Source organism: Cinclus cinclus, chromosome Z (assembly GCF_963662255.1).
Source record: "Cinclus cinclus chromosome Z, bCinCin1.1, whole genome shotgun sequence".
Taxonomy (NCBI): domain Eukaryota; kingdom Metazoa; phylum Chordata; class Aves; order Passeriformes; family Cinclidae; genus Cinclus; species Cinclus cinclus.
Window position 1 is genome coordinate 50,441,038 of NC_085084.1, and position 19,297 is coordinate 50,460,334.

Consider the following 19,297-nt stretch of genomic DNA (forward strand, 5'->3'; position numbering starts at 1 on the left):
TTATTTTATTCTGATTAGTACAATTTTCATAACTAATGAGATTTTGCTAAACAACCTTAAGTGCAAAGTCAAGACATTAAAGGCTGTTTCTTGGAGAAGTGAACCATAGCAGGTAAATTAACTAGAGCAATAAGCCAAGTCAAAAGAGAGAGAGTATGACAACATATTGCCTTTCAAATTTTTTTAAATTTTTATTTATAGAATGTAGCTATTAGGAAGGCTGAATTAGAAGAGGCAGTAATATCTTTAATAAAAATCTTCAATTATGTTTAACGTACTATTATAACATTGTATTGCCTTTTCTCTTTTTCTAGATAAATGTATTTTATTTCCAAGATGTACACATATCCAACTCTAAAGTGCATAGTTACAACTAGATCCTTATTTTTTTTCCTCTTTTTCCCCCTCAAAAAAGTCATTAACCATATAATTTCAAAGTTGGGAAAAATACTACCTAGGCATTCGTGCATCTGTAACAACCATAGCCCTGCTAAATTCCAGTTTTACATCCAAGGGCTGCAAGATACACTGAGGTGAATTTTTCAGCTTCCGAGCTTCTCGCCAGTTCTCATCTAGAACAGAGAAAATCTATACTTTAAACACTGAAAGATTCCTTCTCAGTACAATCACAGAATTCAAGTATCTGATATTCACTAAAAATTCAGGTGCCAGGATCTCTTTTACAGCTCTATCAAGAGATGTATTTATATATGAGCTGAACTTCAGACATACAAAACTAATTAATAATTTCTTCTAGTCTCATCCACACAGCTATCCCATCCATAGATAGGGGAGACTTCTAAGGACCCAATTCTTAACATGCATGGTACTGGGAGTTTAGACTGTGGACTCTCCCCTAGAACCAAAGGATTAAGAATTAAATGCTTAAGACTTCTCTGATTATGATTCACTCTATGTTGCTAGTTTCCAAAAAAACTAAAGTTTCTTTGATGCCTTATTGAAGTAAATTGACTCCAATTCTTGAAGTTGTTTGATTCTCATCAATTTTTTTATCCTCAAAAATATGATCAAACTACTACAACTACTTTGGATTCTGCTTTAAATCTGGAGAAAAGCAAAGGCACTGAAGGAAAATGCCATAAACAAAATAGTAACAGTCGTACATTTATTATGCAACAAATCAAATGAGATGTCTTCAACAGAAAGAATTTTATTATAAAACTGCTAAGATTGAAGTCTTAAAGGTATGTTTCAGAAATTCATGACATGTTCATAGTATTGGATTTAGAACACTTACATTTGAAGTACATTCCAAAATATTATCCACTGCTTCAGCTAAAAATATGAGGCACAACAACCACCACATTATATTTAGTCATACAAAGAACGGTAACTTTCATGAATACTTACCATGTTTGCTGTACAGTAACTGCATACTGCTGAGCTGGACATCAAAACTGTCATAAGCTCTTGACATTATATCTTCAATAGAAGTTTGTCCTACTTTGATTTGTGATAAATCAGAACGACTTTTGCTTGTCATCTTAGAACAGGTAAAAAAACAAACAAAATCATAAATCAATTTCAGAAATACTCAAAGTACTAATTCTGAAAGTACTTGTTTCTACCACAACAAATTATTTACTCATCACTATAGGTCACAAAGTCTTACAACTATCACAGCACAGCAAGTATCTAAAATTCCTAGCCTGCACCAAAACAAAAGAGAGTATTAGCACCATTTCTTCCCCAAAGAAAGAAACAAAAAGCAAATTAAAATATACTATATAGTCTGTACTGAGCAATTTTCTTTAATAAGCAGCTTATACTCCAAAGCATAGCCTCAAACCCTTTGTAATCAGTAGAATAATCATTCAGAATTTGTCTATAAAAATATTACTGTGATAAACAACTCAGACATGTGACATTTATTTCTGAACCCTGTTGAATTCAGTTGTTAGAGAAAAAAAGATGATTTGGACCTCTCATCATCAATGTCTTTCCTTTAATATCAGTCAATATTCATTTGATCCAGCTTTGGGACACCCATACTTCTTTCCTATTTCACATTTATATGTGCCCTTTCTGATCTTCATCTCTGGACTCATATTCACTTTTGTAAAACCCAGGTAATATTCAAAAGAACTAGAAGAGATTCAACAACTAGCATCTAAGACAGCATTTGTTTTTCCATACTGCTGGACTATAAGTCCATTGTAACCAATATGTTAAAAATAACTTGGAGATGCAAATTCAGAACTGCTAAATTAATAACCCTATTTATCTACTGACACATAGTTTTGATTTTAGATGTCATTTTTCCTCCTGGGGTTTGATCTTTTCCAGTATGCAACTGAGGGGAAAAGACTATTTGTTTTGTGTTAAGCATAGTCATTCAACAAATGACCCACCTCTCACTTAAGCATATGTCACTCAGAATTACTAATCATATCCTGAGAGGCAACTGAATTTTCTCTCATGGTATTTGTAATTTCTACTAAATCAGAGGAACCAATCTAGTAGTCACATTCACTACAAACACAACTCATCCAGTTCAGGAAAAAGATCTCACAGGCCCACTAAAGCATGATTTTGAAATGTGTTACTCCATGTAATTCCAAGAGTAATCTTGTATGGGTGGAAAAGGGACTGGGCTATTAGATCTATGATTAGATCCAGGAGGCTGTCTCAAGCACACAAACAACTATAAAGTGCCAACTCTACGAACTGCCTACAAATGATCAACATTCAGAAGAGATGGTGGAATTATCTGTCACTGAAATAACTTGGATTTACAACCAGATCACATAATTTTTAGTATCTACAGAGCAATCTTCTTCACTAATTCTACTTTCTGAAGCAATACAACTCACTCTTTTTAAACATGACCTATTGTAGGCACCTGCACTTGCACAGGGGGAGCCCGGGTTACTAAAGCATGGTACCACCACAACTGATGTACCTGATCAGAGCTCTGGGGTGAACATGAAGCCACCCAGGTGCCAGGCTGCAGGATGTGCCTGACTCTTATGCCAACGCATGACAGCAGCAGTGAGCACACCTGTGAGAGGTGTGCCAAGGTAAAGAATCCCTCTGCTTAGTGACACAGCTCAGGGAGGAGGGCAGCAGGTTGAGCTGATTGACAGCTGTCTGAATGTAAGCCAGTGAGTGCCCAGGTGGCCAGAAACAATAGTCTGGCCAGCAGAACAAAGGAAGGGATTGTCCCCCTGTACTTGACACTGGTGAGGCTATACCTTGAATACTATACTTTATTTGGGGCTCCTCACAGCAACAAAAGACAGTGGGTTGGTGGAACATGTCCAGAGAAGGGCAACAGAGCTGCAGAGGGATCTGGAGCACAAGTCCTGTGAGGAACAGCCAAGGGAGTTGGAGTTCTTTGGTCTGGAGAAAACAAGGCAGAGCAGGGCCCTTACCTTAAAACTACCCAAAAGGAGTCTGTAGCTCTTTAGGATGTAGGTGGGGAGTTAGTCTCCTACTCCAAGAAACAAGCAACTGAACATGCAGAAACAGCCTTGAGTTGTACCAGGAATGGTTTAGAATGCATATTAGGAAAAACTTCTTCATTAAAAGGGTTACCATGCAGGGACATAGTTGAGTAATTGAATGCTGAGGAATTTAGAAGCCATGTAGACATGGCACTTAGGGACATACTTTAGTGGTGGACTTGACAGTATTGGGTGAATGGTTGGACTCAAGGAACCTAAAGGTCATTTCCAACCCAAATGATTCAGTAGTTCCGTGATCAATGTAGGCTGCTGACTATGGGATTTAGAGTTGCTCTATGAAATAAGACCCTGGGGGTGCTGGCAGATGAAAAGCTGAATGATACCTGGCAAAGTGCACTTGCAGCCCAGGAAGCCAAACATTCTGGGCTGTATCTAAAGCAGTGCGACCAGCAGAACGAAGGAGGGGATCCTGCCCTTCTACTCTGCTCCTCACCTGGAGTACTGCTACCTGTGCAAGCAGGTACAGAAAAGGGCCAGAAAATTGATCAGAGGGACAGAACACATCCCTAAGAAAAGTGCAGAGAGTTGGTGTCGTTCAGCCTGAAGAAGAGAAGGTTGTGGGGAGACTTCTCAGCAACCTTTCAGTATTTAAAGTGGGCCAAAAAGAAAGATGGTGAAAGAAATAGCAAAAGACAGACTTTACCAGGACCTGTTCTGACAAGTCAAGGGGTAACACTTCTTAAGAGCAGATACAAACTAGATATAAGGAATTTTCTTACAATGAGAGTGCCAAGACACTGGCACAAGCTGCCCACAGAAGGGGAGCGTGCCCATCCCTTGGAACATTCAAGGTCAGGATGGACAGATGGCTGAGGAACCTTATCTAGTTAAAGATGTCTCTGCTCATTGAAGGGAGGTTAAACTCAATGACCTTTAAAGATCTCTTCCAAGCCAAACCGTTTTATAATTGTAACTGAAATCATACGTTCAGAAGGTAATTATGTGGAAATCACATAGAAAACTAACTCTCTTTAGCAATATTTTAAACAAATTTTTACTAAAAACCAAACAACAATCTAAACAGATAGTAAGTGGCAGAATCAGCCTGACCCAGAGTACAAGTGAAAAAAATGTAAATTGCCTGTACATATATAAGATGATTTATCCTGAAGAACGCAAGTTCATCAGTGAGTAAAAAGATTGCTAATAATATGGACAAAGTCTCCTGTGTTTTATTTCAAAGTCTATTTCTTTTTCAGTGATAAATTGTAATTTTATATATTTCATGCAAAGGTAAAGACAAAGATAAATCATTATCTCAAACGTACCTCTAATTTTATCCAAATTATCTTAAGAATTGCTAGTATGTTTACTTTTCTCATTTTGAGGTAAATTCAGTGATTAGAGGGTAAGTAATAATAATATGAAAAATAAGAATACCATTTTATCACAAAATATTAAAATCAAGAAAAGAAACAAATTCACTATTTTATATTGCAAGGGAGCGTAAGAAATTATTAGACATTTTCCATGTAACAGTCCAAAGTATGAACAGTAGTTTCATACTAGGGAATGAGCATTTTCTAGCAATTCTTTTGCATTGGACGAATCTACTAAGAAGAGTTCAGTAACTTCTGCCTTGACTAGAAAGCACTTTAAAATAAATACCTAACACAAACTGCAAGAGATACTTCTACTTAATCACTACTATAAAACTCAAATTAAGAAACTGTAAATTAGGTAAAAGCTGAATTATTATTTTCAGTAAATTACTGCATTAGCTAAATACATACTTTAAAACTACCAAGATCCAGAAGTAGTAAATTTGATGTATGATCATAGAATCCATTTTGTGGAACAATGATATATGAAGCCATGAGGTTTATTTTGAGGTCAAGAACTTTCTGAGTTTCAATAACATACAACAAACCTGAAAAAACAGTACAATTATTAAATATAAACAAACAAAAGTTATTAATATAGAACCTGTAGAATTAAAAGAAAACGATAAAAAGAAAATCAGGTCTAATTTTAAATAAATTCTATATGCTAGATAACTAAGGTACATATGCTCTTCATATTTTTTATGATTTTTTCTTTTTTAATTTATTATAGACACTCCTTAAAGAAGCATCAAGTAGACAAAAGTAAACAGTGCTAACTGATAAGTATAAACAACAACACGACAGATGCAAACTCAAAAAACTTTCCCACTGAGCAGAGATGAAATGAGAAGAACTGGAATGTGAACTGCAACTCTGAAATTACTGAGTTAACCCACTGTGTTCCACAGATTCAGAAATTTAATTGCTCTAGAATTTCTCAATGGGAGTATCCATCTACACTGGTAGAACTGCTAGAGTTTGTTGATACTGAGATACACAAATTTACACTAACTCTGCTGATAAACATCTCCATCCTGAGATACCAAAGATACGCAAATATATAATCTTAAAAAAAAAAAGTGTGTGTAAAAATCATGCAATTAGTTGGGAAAATCAGACAGTCATAAGATTTGAAAACAAAATCTGCTTTTTTGCTCAGCTGAAGAGGAATGAATGGTATTGCTTCAAGTTAGCTCTGGAAACTGCCTTATGATGCAGCCACAACTCATGAAATATTTACCATTTACAACAAGCTGATGATCACAGAAGTAGAGATAATAAATTATGAAGATGACAACATGTCAGTCAACACATCCACTGGTAAGAAAACAATTAAAACTATTACATTATCAAAGGTTGTCCTGCCACAAGAGACTTAGGGTAATCAGTAAAGAACTGGATGGCAACTACATTTCAGTATTTGCATGACAAAGCAACTTTGAATAACAAAAAAAGATTTTTTTCAGTTTACACTGCCCAGTTGAATTTGAGTGATGTAGAAAGGTAAAGAAAGTATTTTCTTGTTTCTTTTATTTGGGAAGAACATGTAGTGGAATCCATAACAGAGCTCTGGTAAACCAAGCATTTGTAATATCTTTTAGTGCTGAAAATCATAACTATTCTGGTGTAGCAGGTTCCTTCAATATTGCAGTTCACAGTTCCCCTATATTTTCCAGCTATCTTCTATTGCTTCTAAGAAAAGTTTATAAAGACCTCATTCTTGAGGACCATAGGTTTGAACATATTAATTACATGTATATGTTGCCATTTTTCTTATTCTACCTCTGAGATTCGCATAGTCCCCTATAACAGAATATTCTGCAGATCAAATATTTTTTTCCCTGGCCATTCTCTAAGACTCAGACAAGACTGTACAAGCAATGTACCACATATTTTTAGACTTCACCATCAGATTTTTCATTTGTAACTGGAACAAGGCTTTAGGCTACTCTGGGCAGATGAACAAAACAGAAGATCTAACAAACTCTTTTAACTCTGAATGGAGTAAAAATACTGAAAGACTATCTATGGCTTTGGAGCATATTTACAAATAAGTAGAAACAGTTGAAATTCAAAAAGATACAAGCATAAAATTATTCAATACCTAGAATAAACACATCACAATGAGATTGAATAATTCAATGTATTTAGGTGGTGTGTTAGAAAGCTATGATTCAGATGCACACATCTCCATAGGGAAAGACACAACTTTAACACTCCTATGATCTAAAATTTGAGTGAGTGCACCATCAGAACAGCATACAGCACTTGCCTGTTGATGTTTTTTCACGAAATTCTTCAAGTTTCATCAGAGTTGCTGATGTCAATTGCTCTAAATGTACGTCTTTCGGAGGTCTGAAGAAACCCACTAAGCTATTTACTGTTGTCTGTTGAAGAAAAAAACCCCAACACAGTAAATTTACTATTAAGTAGGATTTTTGACAATTCATAACTTACTCAAGTATTTACTTACTGCATCATATATTATTTCCAGTGGTTGTGATTCTATTCTAATTCTCTGATCTGCTTTCTCATCCAAAGGATTAGTCTCAAACATTATGCTTAAAAGTGAGGTACTTTCATCTGAATAGACTGTTCGAGAAGACAGCAGACGGGGTGTACACTTTTCTTGAGACACACCTGTAACTTCAAGTGAGGTAATTTTTGTTTCAAACCTGTGAAGAAATGTAAGCAGACTGTTCAGATGCAATATCCATCTGGGTAAGTACAATTAGATGGTAAGAGTATTAAAAATTAGATGAAAAAAAAATCAAAACACAAACCAGTACAATAAATTTCTACCCTACCTTAACTATAAACAGCTTATTCTAAGGATTTAATATATACATCCACGTGTTAACTGTTTTCCATCTCATTATCTTTTGTGCCTATTAGCTGACCCTGTTTAAATACCAGAAGGTGTACAAGTCATTTCCTTCATACACTTTTCAAGAGGACGGGTGTCAGGGCAGGTAGGAAATACAAATGGGAATTCTTCAGTATGACCTCAGGAATTAGAAGGTATATTATAGTGGGAAACAGACAAAGCAGAGAGAAAAGGCTTCTGGCACAGAGAAATGAAAGAAACAAAGATGAATAGCCTCATTACTGCAAGAGGTACTTTTGAGGTCTAGGACTTTTTTATTTTCAATATGCTGTACAACTCTGTAACAGCTCTGAGCTGAGGATTTTTATCTCCCAACACTCTAAGAAAAATATATCACTGTAAAAAATGTAGTATTTTTCCCCTTTTTCTAAGTACAATAGCATTGTCAGGGCCATTTAGATGCACTAGAGTACCATCATAAAACATAGAAGCAAAACTTAAAAGAAAAAAAAGCACTAAACTTATCAAGATAAATAGTTTCTTAATATCATACGTGGATTTTACTTATATGTTTCAAAGCAGAGGCAACAAGACTTAAAACAGGAGGGTTACCATCTCCCAGAATTTTTTAGTCATTACATTCGAAACAAAATTGAAATACTTCAGTAGATGCTTCTCACCACCTACTGTGAGAGTACGAAACAAGGGAAAAATCGTCAGTTACCTCTGTCTTCTACAAATCCAAAAGTGATCTGAGAACACAAGAACTTTTCAGTCATGTGAAGTCCCCACAAACAAATGGTTACCAGATCCCCTTGCTCAGGTTAAGTTTCAAAACGAAAATTAAGTTACTTTTCAAAGCAAGTAACTTGAGCAAAAAATTACAAAAGCAAATTTGCTTTTTCAAAGCACATGGATTGTTTACACATAACAATGACTGAAAAAACTGAAAGAAAAAGGAAAATATCAATATTAGCACAAAAAGCTCAGAAGACGCAGAGAAATCAATAATAGAAAGAGTATCCATGATTCATTCTGTAGATGCAAAATTATTCCACTCCAAACTGCACAAAAAATGACACTTAAATACCACAGCACAGTCTTAAAATGCCTACTAGTCTTCATCATTATTTCATGAAAGACAAAGCAAATTTGATAAAGAAAGCTCACCTTATTGCTTGTGCACCTGGTCGTTGGGTAAACACTGTACTCAAGTCAGTTAATGCAAATTCTATTAGCTTAGGAGTTTGCTTGTTTTCTCTTATTGATATCGACATGCTTAGTAAGTTCACAGAGAACTTCATGGCTTCATACTAGAAAAACAACACAAGAGTATAAAATACATTTATATACATCTTGATACAGTTTATGAAGAGATGAAAGCTACAAGTAAGTTTGAAACTATGGCTTTCATGTATAGCTTGTATCATAGCTGGCACAAAAGTCAAGGAAGAGGCAGAGTAACTAAAGTAACTAAGGGCTAGAGTATCCTTACAAGCATTGAGACTTTGATATCTTTACTATGTTTCATGGTAAAGACACTGATGCAGAGCTAGAAAGCAGTTCATCATACCATCCTTGGTATCTCACAGAAAGATCATTTATCAGACTATTTCCAAATGGTTCAAAATGTTGCTCTTTCACATTACAATCCTTGAATTATCTCTTTATGTAATCACTTACTCTACCTCATCTACTATCACTCATATTTTAGATTCCAGTGCACTTCCTTATCCTTTATTAAGATTCCCTAGTGAATTTTCGTAAAAAGCTTTTGAATATTGTAAGATAATCTAAGAATACGTCAATATTTAAAGCATAACACACTACATCTATGCTCTTATTCTTGTTAGCGCAAGCAAAAAATTTATTTGTTACCATTTCAGAATATACAAAAGTAAGCTTTGACTATACTGAAACTGCATCTAAGGATGCTCTGTTACACAGAAAAACAGCATGCAGTAAGTTCATTAAAAGGTATCAGAACAGTATTCAAATATAGAGACAGAGCTTCAAGTAATTTAAAAGCAATCTCCTATCACCTTTATAGATATTTATTAGTAGATAAAGCTACCAACTGTTTGTTATCATACAGTCAGCTATGACTTACAGATTTTGGAAGAGTTGGATCAACAGCTGTTTCACTATATCCAATTGCTGCATAAAGTTTAGCCTTCTCTTCCTGTGTCATCAGTTCTTCAAGACCTGCCACATTTCAAGAGGTTAGTTAATCTCAGTATAGGTATCTGAAAAATGCAAATACTGTTATATAATTCCCTGTGCTTGGTAGCTCTATAATATACAGTAGATATTGTCAACATTACTGTCCTGAATTAGGAGAAGAAAGTACTCTGGGGTCTAAACAAGTCTTGTGAATCTAAAGCATGCTTTAAAATGCTCTTGTAGCTTTTTTCCTTACCTATTCTATTTCCTAGCTTCCATAACCTTTACTAGGTGCCTCAGAAATCAAACATACACTGCATGAAACAGTCCAATTTTAAAATGAATGCAGGTATAATTGTTTACATTCCATAACTTCTACCGTACTGAACACAGTTCAGAAGGAACTATGGAAGGAGTTGTACTATTGTGCAACTGCTGTTACAAGCAATTAAGAATTACATTAGCAAAGGAAAAGGTTAAGAGAAAATGTAAACAGCAATAATTCGATAACAAAGTTCCACTGCTAGGGACCTAGGACTCTAAGAGATACCTAGTAACAGAAAGAACACCAGTAAACGATCATACTTGAACCCTTTATTTCTTGGTTTTCATGCTTTTTTTCACCCGACCAGCTCCATATCCAGCTAAACCAGCCACCAGAATTTTCATCATCTTGTTTTACTCCTGGCCTGTAGATTTTCAATCCAGCCTTAGTTGCCTTAAATTTAAAAAATATTCAGGTAAGTAGTTTTCTTCATGCTTTTTTCTCCATATTCCTACGAAAAATATAGACTCAGAGCAGCTCTAACATATCAGAACATCATTAGACAACCATTAAAATGGGAAAATGTTTTTTAGTTTCCCTTTTAGTCACTTTTTCCAAGTACAGAGTGCAATACTGTACCAATTTTGTTTTGCATAATAACAACCACCTTTAAAAAAGAACAGAGAATTTAAAAGGTCAATAAATATTTCCTACATAGCAGATTTTCTCTCCAGCTTTCACCATAAAAACCCTCAACATTATATGCAACAGCTTTCTAAAGAATAATTTAAAGTAACTATGTAAGCAATTAAATAGCCATCACAGGCCAAATTTTACAATAGCCCTATATTTTTCATTTCAAGGTGGATGCCCAAAGCAATTTTAGAAGTATTTATTTTCATAATACACTATTTGCTCTAATCATCCCCGCATGTGATACACAGAGTTAGAATAGTAAGGAAGCCCTCCCTTCTCCCACATTCATTATCACCACAATTAGAGGATGCCCTAGATCATCATCTGATGCCAGTGATGATTCCAATACTGGGTCCTCACAAAAAGACTACAGACTACATCCAAAATTGACCACTGAAAGTTCATCATGGGGATGGCAAACAAATATCAAGTGATCCAAGGGACAAATTTGCCCTCAGAACTGCAGTGATCCACACAAATTTTCCTTGTGACTAATGTGATCCAAAAACATACAAACAGCTGCAGATAAGCTATAAATTTAAAGACACTATAGTCAAAGTGAGACAGGGATCCCTTCTTAGCGTTCAAAACTCTGCAACACAATTAGGATATAAATCAGTACTCTGTAGGGACTTGTCACATCTACATAGCTACTGGCCAAAGGAAGGCAGGACTCATCGCAAAACCAGAAAGGATTCTGGATTTATACTATTTATTCACTTCAGAGAGATGGTGCAGAATGTCAGCTTAACAACACAAAGCTTCAAAAAGTTTCAACAAAGTCCTCAAAACTCCTCTTTTAATGGATACCATGTCATCAAGCAGATGCTACAAAGTGAATGACCCAAAGGAAAAATGGACAGGCCTTAGAGAAAAGGAGATCAAGTCTGTGAAATTACAGGTTTCTGGGATACTGAGGGGTAGGTGCTGAAGGACAACTGCTATGGAGAACAGGTCATATTTAAAGCTACGACTCATAAAAGGACTGAGGCAGAAGCAAACATCAGAGCCCAGGGTAAGAAAGACTGCAGACAGAAGCCACTTCTGCAAATATGAAAAAATAAAAAATCTGTGCAGTATAGGAACTACAAAAATTTGCTGAAGAATCCTCTTGAACTTTCTCTGACACCTATTTACAATGGTTTAGTAATCAACACAGTCACAGACTTAAAGCTTAATTAGCAAGTTCAACTATTTTGGCTAAAAGAGAGAACTATCTGAAAGGTGGGTGTAGCCAGGTAGGTCAGTCTCTTCTCTCAAGTAAAAAGCAACTCAACATGCAGATACAGCCCCAGGTTGTGCCAGGGAAGGTTAATATTGGTTATTAGGAACAGCTTCTTCATTGAAAGGGTTGTCAAGCAAAGGAGCAAGCTGCCCAGTGATGTGGTTGAGTCACCATCCCTAGAAGTATTTAAAGGCATGTAGATGTAGTGCTCTGGAACATGGTTTACTGGTAGACTTAGCAATTCTCTGTTAACAGTTGAACTTGGTGATCTTCAAGGTCTTTTCCAAACTAAATAATTCCATGACTCTATCCTGTCTTCTTACTTAGGAAAATCCTAAAATTCTGCCCTAGGTTGGAAGGATTTCTCAAGCTGATAAAGAGACTTGACACTTAGCTCACTGAAGCTACTATTTGATACTTTAAGCACTTGTGATAAAGAAGCAAAAGCAGTCTGAGGTTTGGAATATAAAGTTCTGGCTACAAAGCTGTCCAAAAATCAGTACTGTGATCTCAAACATGATTTCTGAGGAGCTTGATTTCAAGGTCTAGGTAAAAATAAGCCCTTGAAATGCAACTCTTAGGTACGTTTTTAAGAAACAAAAGCTTTGCAAACAGCAGGATCATTTGTTTGGCCTTATTCAGCCCACATCTAATGGGTGGTCCTTTAAATACCTGGCAGACTTAAGGCTGTCAGGATACCAAACTAGTAGTAGATTTGTCTCTTCTAAGTCCTTTGAATCCTTTTTCAAAGGTATAACCTGATAACAGTAACACAGATGGGTCCTGACAGATAGATGGAGACAGAAAACTTTGATCTGATTTTCAATACTTTGAAATATATCAGGTAGTCAGCTAGAACATCTTTCAAGATGCACTTCTAACATTTTTCAATTACAGCACTTAAAAGCCCAAACAATTGAAAATCCATTTTCTTGCAACCTAGCTCTAAGTGTTACATAAATGCATCTTGAAACTCAGAATTTGAAGGCAGTCAGGAATACAATATGACATAACCTTTTGTAAGCAGTATAATCATACTGGGGAAAGGAAGAATAAAACTCAATAGGAAGTATTTAAGGATTTCCATCAAGTTGCAAAAAATTGGAGGAAAAACTGTACACTACAAGGTAAGACTATTACAAAACCAAATGAGAACTAAAACAAAAACAAACCCTCCCCACCCCTTGAAAAGTGCTCCAATTTGGACAAACTGAAGGGGAATGAATGTCTCGAATGTTTCTTCTGATTCTGTTAAAGTCTGGATGATGGTAACATAAGTATCCAAATGGGGGTGTACATACAGACAAATAGAAGGAAAAATCCCATTCATAGATTCCTCTTCAGAGTATTGGGTTAGAAACGCAGTATTTATGACTAGAGCAATTGCATTTATGCTATATTTAACATACTTCACATACTAAAAAAAATCAAACTGCTTTCAACCACTGCCATAAGCCATACTGATATTTATAAAGTTTAATTATTAATTACTGCCTTCTTTCAGATTGCAAACTTCTTATTCTACTTACTTTTAGGTGCCTTGATTATTAATGAAGACAGATCACAGATTTCAGTGAAATATAAACTATTTTCACTTCAGTCTCCTAGAAAGATGCTAGGACACTGTGTATAAAACTAAGCAGTACATCAACCTAGGAAAACCAAGGCTAACAAATTAAGTGTAACTACTCAAGTCGCATTATCTCACCTAATTGCACTGATTTACTTAAATGTATTCTGCATTTGCTCTTAACACGTGCAAATAGAAACACTGCAAAGAATCAGCATACTACAGGTGGCCACTCAATGTAACACAGTATCATGAAAAAAAGAGAATAAACTAATAATCTAGACTGTTGTGGGTTGGAGGGAGGGACCCTCCACCCCACAGTTTTGGGTATAATTGTTTCTAATTTGAGTTCAGTCATCCTTTGGCCACATTTTCCACAGTAGATTCTTCCCACCAGAAGTAGAAAGGTACTTATCCTCGACCAGAAATTTTGAAGAAAGAGTATATGGATTTATTGAATTTTTGTTCAATTACAAGCTGAGAAACTAACTATGACTTACAATAAAAAAAACACAAACAAGGAAAATTGAAAGACTGTATGATACACAATTCAAGCACCATAGCTAAAAGGCATCTGCCTAAAATCTCCACAACCTCACGTTTCAGTTATTCATAGACTCATTTAAATGATGCAATTTTACCTCAACTTCTGCTTGTTGCCTTGCTAGAGTGATGTTAAAAATATCCAAGGCCTTTTCGAATTCCTAGAAGAGAGATAAGAAACTATTTTGACAATTCAACCACTGTTACATTTCACAGCTCAGTTTTACAGGAAACAATAGCAAACAATTCAATTTATGCAATCCAAGTTAATTCATTCAATCTGAAAACGTAAAACCAACCTGGGGGAAAAAAGCACATCAGCTTAAGCTGCTCTTTGTTGCAGTTTCTAATTTAAATAATTACATTACATGTTTGTTAATACTACTCAGAGAGACAGGTAGTGACAAAGTTGCAAGTATGGCCACTGAAAATTTTAACTTAGAACTGATTTAGGAACATTTTAACATTTAAGCTTGAACAAGTATCAAGATGAACCACATTTATACTAACTTCCAATACTTTTAAGATTTCTTCATTAGGTTTTTTTGAAGTTATCTTTGTTTTATACATCTCTTTATAGCTCTTCACTTGCTTCCTATGATGTGAAATATGTTCCCACGACCACATTTGGAGTTTAGGTCGAACATTTACTTCAAGGATGCCATCAAGAACATATTTCCACCTAAAAGCAAAGACAAACACATAGCTTATCTTTCTTTTTGTTATCAAAAAGACTCCTAAGGCTTTGCAGATTGTCTACATACAATTTCAAGTCACCAAGAGTGAAATCCCCTGACTAATAATGCAATTCTGATCAGCAGAGAAACCTAACAATTTTACTTTTCTTCCCTACACAAGGTTGACATTGCCATTTCCTAAAATTCAAAGGCAACTGTGTATGAAAAGTACCCACAAATCTATGCATGCACATATGAGAATAATAAAAATATATTTGTAAGGCATCTTCTGAAAAGAAATCAAATCCTTATAATCTGTGTTGCAAAGGTTTGCCTATTTTTAGGTAATAGCTATGTTCTTGTAATGCAATATAACATATAATGGGGGGGCTTCATTTAAACAAATTTATGATACAAAAACCACTATCAGACAAGTTCCTGATAATGATCTTTAAGACCTCAATTACAGTTTTTCAAATATTGTGCCCTCAACTTTGGTTTGAGGTCCTCATCAACTTCTTACTACACTAACTTAAGAAAAAATAAAAAATAAAAGAGAAGACTTCCCTTCAGAAGAAATAGAGTTCTAAACCCCTTAAGTAAAAAGCAATTCCTTGGTAATTATTTCAAGTTAATAACTAACAAATTATTTTCAAAGTCTAAGGTTGCCTACCATATCTTGGCATTGCTGTGCACTGGAACATCAGGTCTGTACCTCCTATATGGCAGATTTCGAGTCATCATATCAATAGACTCAAGAAGCTCCATAACACTGAAGTACTAGGCAAACAAATTCAAACTGAGCATTATTATCTGAGAACAACAGGTATCAAGTTTCTCTTTGAAGAGAAAATCAGTTACAAAGAAAAACAATACTAAGTTAATAGACTCTATATGAACATCATAAAATTTCAGGCTGCCTTTCTTATTCTTGCAAACTTAACTTTTTTTACTACATTACATAAAACTTCAGAAAAATAGTTCATACCTGTGGCTTATTGAATTCCACAGTTATATCCTGTAAATTAACATCTAAATCTATTTTCGGTGATGAAAAGTCAACATCAGATCGAGGATTCATAAGGAGTTTGGCTTTAGCTGAAATTGGGCGGAATACTAAAAAACACAAGTTGATATAAAAAGTGCCGTTAAATTATTTAAGACTGTAATAAATTATACATATGCTTATCTTAAATTATGCCAGTTTATTAGTTTTAAAATGCTAGACTTGAAAAAGATGAACTGCACCAACACATCTTAAAAGAGAATACAGTCTATACTCAATTTTCAGTTTCATTCTGGCAACATTTATCAAACTTTTGCAGCACCATCCACTACCATAAACTTTCTTGCATGCTGAATTACACACAGATGTTTCAACACATAGTTGACATTTGTAGCAAATGTAATCTTTTTTAGCTATGATACATTTATAGAACAAGACAGTTTCAAATATGGCATTCATTTTACTATAGGAACTCTTACTCCATAAGATTTTTGTTGTTGTTAGGAATGCTTTACTCTTTGATAAATTATACTCACAACAATGCTTAAAACCAAACATTTCATGTACCTAATTTCAAGCCCAAGTAAGCATGGAACAAAATCAATATGCATTCTCCATAAAAGTGAGACACATCACAAGAAAAAACATTCAGAACACAAATATTTTATCTGTTCCATAGTTTGGCAGTATCAGGCATTTGAAGCCATGTTTAGCTCAATATTTTCATCTGTTTCAGCAGTTGATCCAACAGTAAGAATTTTTATATTACTTGAGTTTGTGTAAATCCTATTTTTATCAAATACAATTCATTTCACCTCAGCAAAAATACTGATATATTACCTACATATAAAATATTCAAAATTCTCTGAAAGTTTCATACTAGTGGAAACATGCATTTTTGCAAGAAGACACCATGAAAACTTTTAGCTACACCTCTATATGGTAGCATTTCAATTAATTCTGTCCCTGTATTTAGCTTCCTAAACTTCATTTTTATTGTTTTTATACATAAGTATAATGTTTGTATTTACATGAAGTGATAAAATTAGCATTCATGCTTATTACTTTCCTATCAAAGTTTTAATTTAAAGACACACCCCAAACATGACCAAATTTTCATTTACCACAGAACACCAGCATGCTCAGCATCTCTGATGGCACTGCTGAATTTTAAGGTGTAAATCTTTAATCCTGAACTTTACATACACCTATTTTGAACTTACTACATAAAGATTTAAACCACTTATAATGTTTAACATTTGTTTTCTTGCAAAAAGAATCAAAGCCAGCAACTAAAAAAGATAAGTAAGAAATCAGAAGAAATTACTAGATAGTTCTCTGTCAGTCAACATAGACACTTTTAGGGGAAGGCAGCAGCATGAAACTGACAGTGCCTTTTTTAATACTTGCTACAGCGAACTGAGGACTTTCTTGCTGGAGAACAAGCTACTTCCAAGGCAATTCAAACTTGCAAACAGTTTCTAAACAATCACACAGACTATGTATTTTCCATACAATAGAAAGCAAACTATTACCAAGTTTGAGTGATGCCAATGTGACTTTCAGACTTCTGTATTTGAGCAATACTCAAAGCAATATAACTTGCAATATTCTCACCAAAAAAAAGTTAATGTTTCAAAGTTGTATGATTACTGTTTCCACCTCTCATTTAAAAATATAGTTTGCATAGACCAGGTAACCTCAAAAACATACTCAAACTAATGTGAATTCACAAAACTTACACAGTGTCTAAGTTATTGCTAAACTTCTTGAATAAAAGAATTAATCAATAGATGTTAAGAATGAGGATCTATGTATGACATTCCATTAGAATGATACATGACACAAGACTCACTTTTATCAAGGCTTTTTTAAGGCTACTTATACAATACATTACTCACTATAAGAAAGACAGCAACTCTTCCAAGGCTTAAACTGCACTTCTTAGTAAGATTTTTGAGTAACAGCCAAAGTGACAAACTCTAAGATACACTAAAAATTAAAATTACAAATGCACATTACAATTAAATAACACTTACCAAAATCATAACCGTCTGGAATCACGTTGTGACTGGCAACTCCCTGTTTTAAATTAACCTACACACACAACAGAGTGAACAGGAAGTTGCATTTCTATTTCCAGATAAAGTTTTTAAAGTAAAAAATGTTAGCATTTTTTAAACCATTCTCAGATAATCCCTCTGACCCAAAGTAAAATTCAAAATACTCATCTATGTTTTAAACAGAATGTTATGTCCATCTTTAGCTAATAAAAATCACTGAACAATAAGATGACCATTAATTGTCTGAATTCTGTTACTGGCAGAAGACTGTTTTTTTTTTAACTTTCTCAGATGGGTGCTATACTTCACATAAAAACATAACATAACATCACATAAAACCATTAACATACAGTATTTTTTCCTAATAACACTTTTAGTTACAAACAATTCCCCAGGACATTGACAGAACAAGAACCAGGCCTGAATGTGAAGCATGCTCTCTGCTTCCCAGTTTCAACTAGCTAGATACACTGTCTCATGTTTTACTTACCAATGATTCATCACAACCACCATGGTAGAACATCTCTGATTTCACATTCCAATAAGCAAAAAGGTTATCTAGTCGCACAAGCTGAAAATACAACAAAACACATGTATTAGTATCCACAAATTTGAGATTAATGATTTGGATTTCACAGTCCGGATGAATAGAAATATTCAGATTGTTACTTTTGCTATAGAGCTTATACAGTTATATGCTTTCTTGATCTTACTTTCTGTGGAAGAAACTCTAATGCAGCTTGTTCTATTAGCAATTTTTTCCTTAGCATATGGTTTATACTGTACCTTGTGGAACAACTTGGCAGTTTCATCATGTAAACATGGATTCCAATTCTTATCTGAGGTCTGAAATGAGAATTAAACAAAATACTCCAATATCTATAATTCACCAACACATTATAACAGAAGCAAACTACAAAAAAAGAAAGCAACACATTCATAGTTAAATGCCATGGAAAACAATGGGATACAATCTTCTGATTTAAGAGGATTAATTCATTACTTTAAGTGAGAACCTAGAAAGGTTATTTCCCCAAAAAAATATGCAAATGTATGTACACTGATAGGCTGCACATAAGAACCAAAGATACTATGAAATCCTGTTTTCAGTATTGCAAACTGTTTTCCTTCACACCAATAATATTTTTAGGCAGGCTCTTTGGACAGAGTTGAACAAGGAATTGAATTATTTTATAATTCCAGAAGCAATTAATTTCAGTTTGAGCTAAAGAGATCCTTTAATGTGCTAGGAACAAGCATTCACAAAACTACCATTTCATTCAAGAAAGTAATATTTACTTAAGACATACATTCTTTAAGACTAGCAGTTTCCCAGCAAAAACTACAGAATCAGCAACTCAGCACAATCAACATACTGCTCCTACTACATAGTCTTCCAGAAAAAAAATTCATACCATCTGTGATTACTTCTCTTAGCACCTTAAAGTG

General features: G+C 34.6%; 1 protein-coding gene across 1 annotated transcript in view; it reads right to left on the bottom strand.

Moving 5' to 3' along the window:
* Positions 1-19,297, bottom strand: part of VPS13A (vacuolar protein sorting 13 homolog A) — a 111,002-nt gene that overhangs the window by 79,884 nt on the left and 11,821 nt on the right. Inside the window, exons 8-22 of the mRNA XM_062513616.1 lie at positions 18,635-18,694; positions 18,339-18,419; positions 17,825-17,882; positions 15,768-15,895; positions 15,453-15,559; positions 14,613-14,784; positions 14,201-14,263; positions 10,389-10,521; positions 9,751-9,845; positions 8,811-8,953; positions 7,287-7,488; positions 7,086-7,200; positions 5,222-5,358; positions 1,372-1,504; positions 455-572 (exon numbers count right to left, since the gene is read on the bottom strand). Of these exons, the coding sequence (XP_062369600.1) occupies positions 455-572; positions 1,372-1,504; positions 5,222-5,358; positions 7,086-7,200; positions 7,287-7,488; positions 8,811-8,953; positions 9,751-9,845; positions 10,389-10,521; positions 14,201-14,263; positions 14,613-14,784; positions 15,453-15,559; positions 15,768-15,895; positions 17,825-17,882; positions 18,339-18,419; positions 18,635-18,694 (1,745 nt within the window). The remainder of the gene's footprint in view (positions 1-454; positions 573-1,371; positions 1,505-5,221; positions 5,359-7,085; positions 7,201-7,286; positions 7,489-8,810; positions 8,954-9,750; positions 9,846-10,388; positions 10,522-14,200; positions 14,264-14,612; positions 14,785-15,452; positions 15,560-15,767; positions 15,896-17,824; positions 17,883-18,338; positions 18,420-18,634; positions 18,695-19,297) is intronic.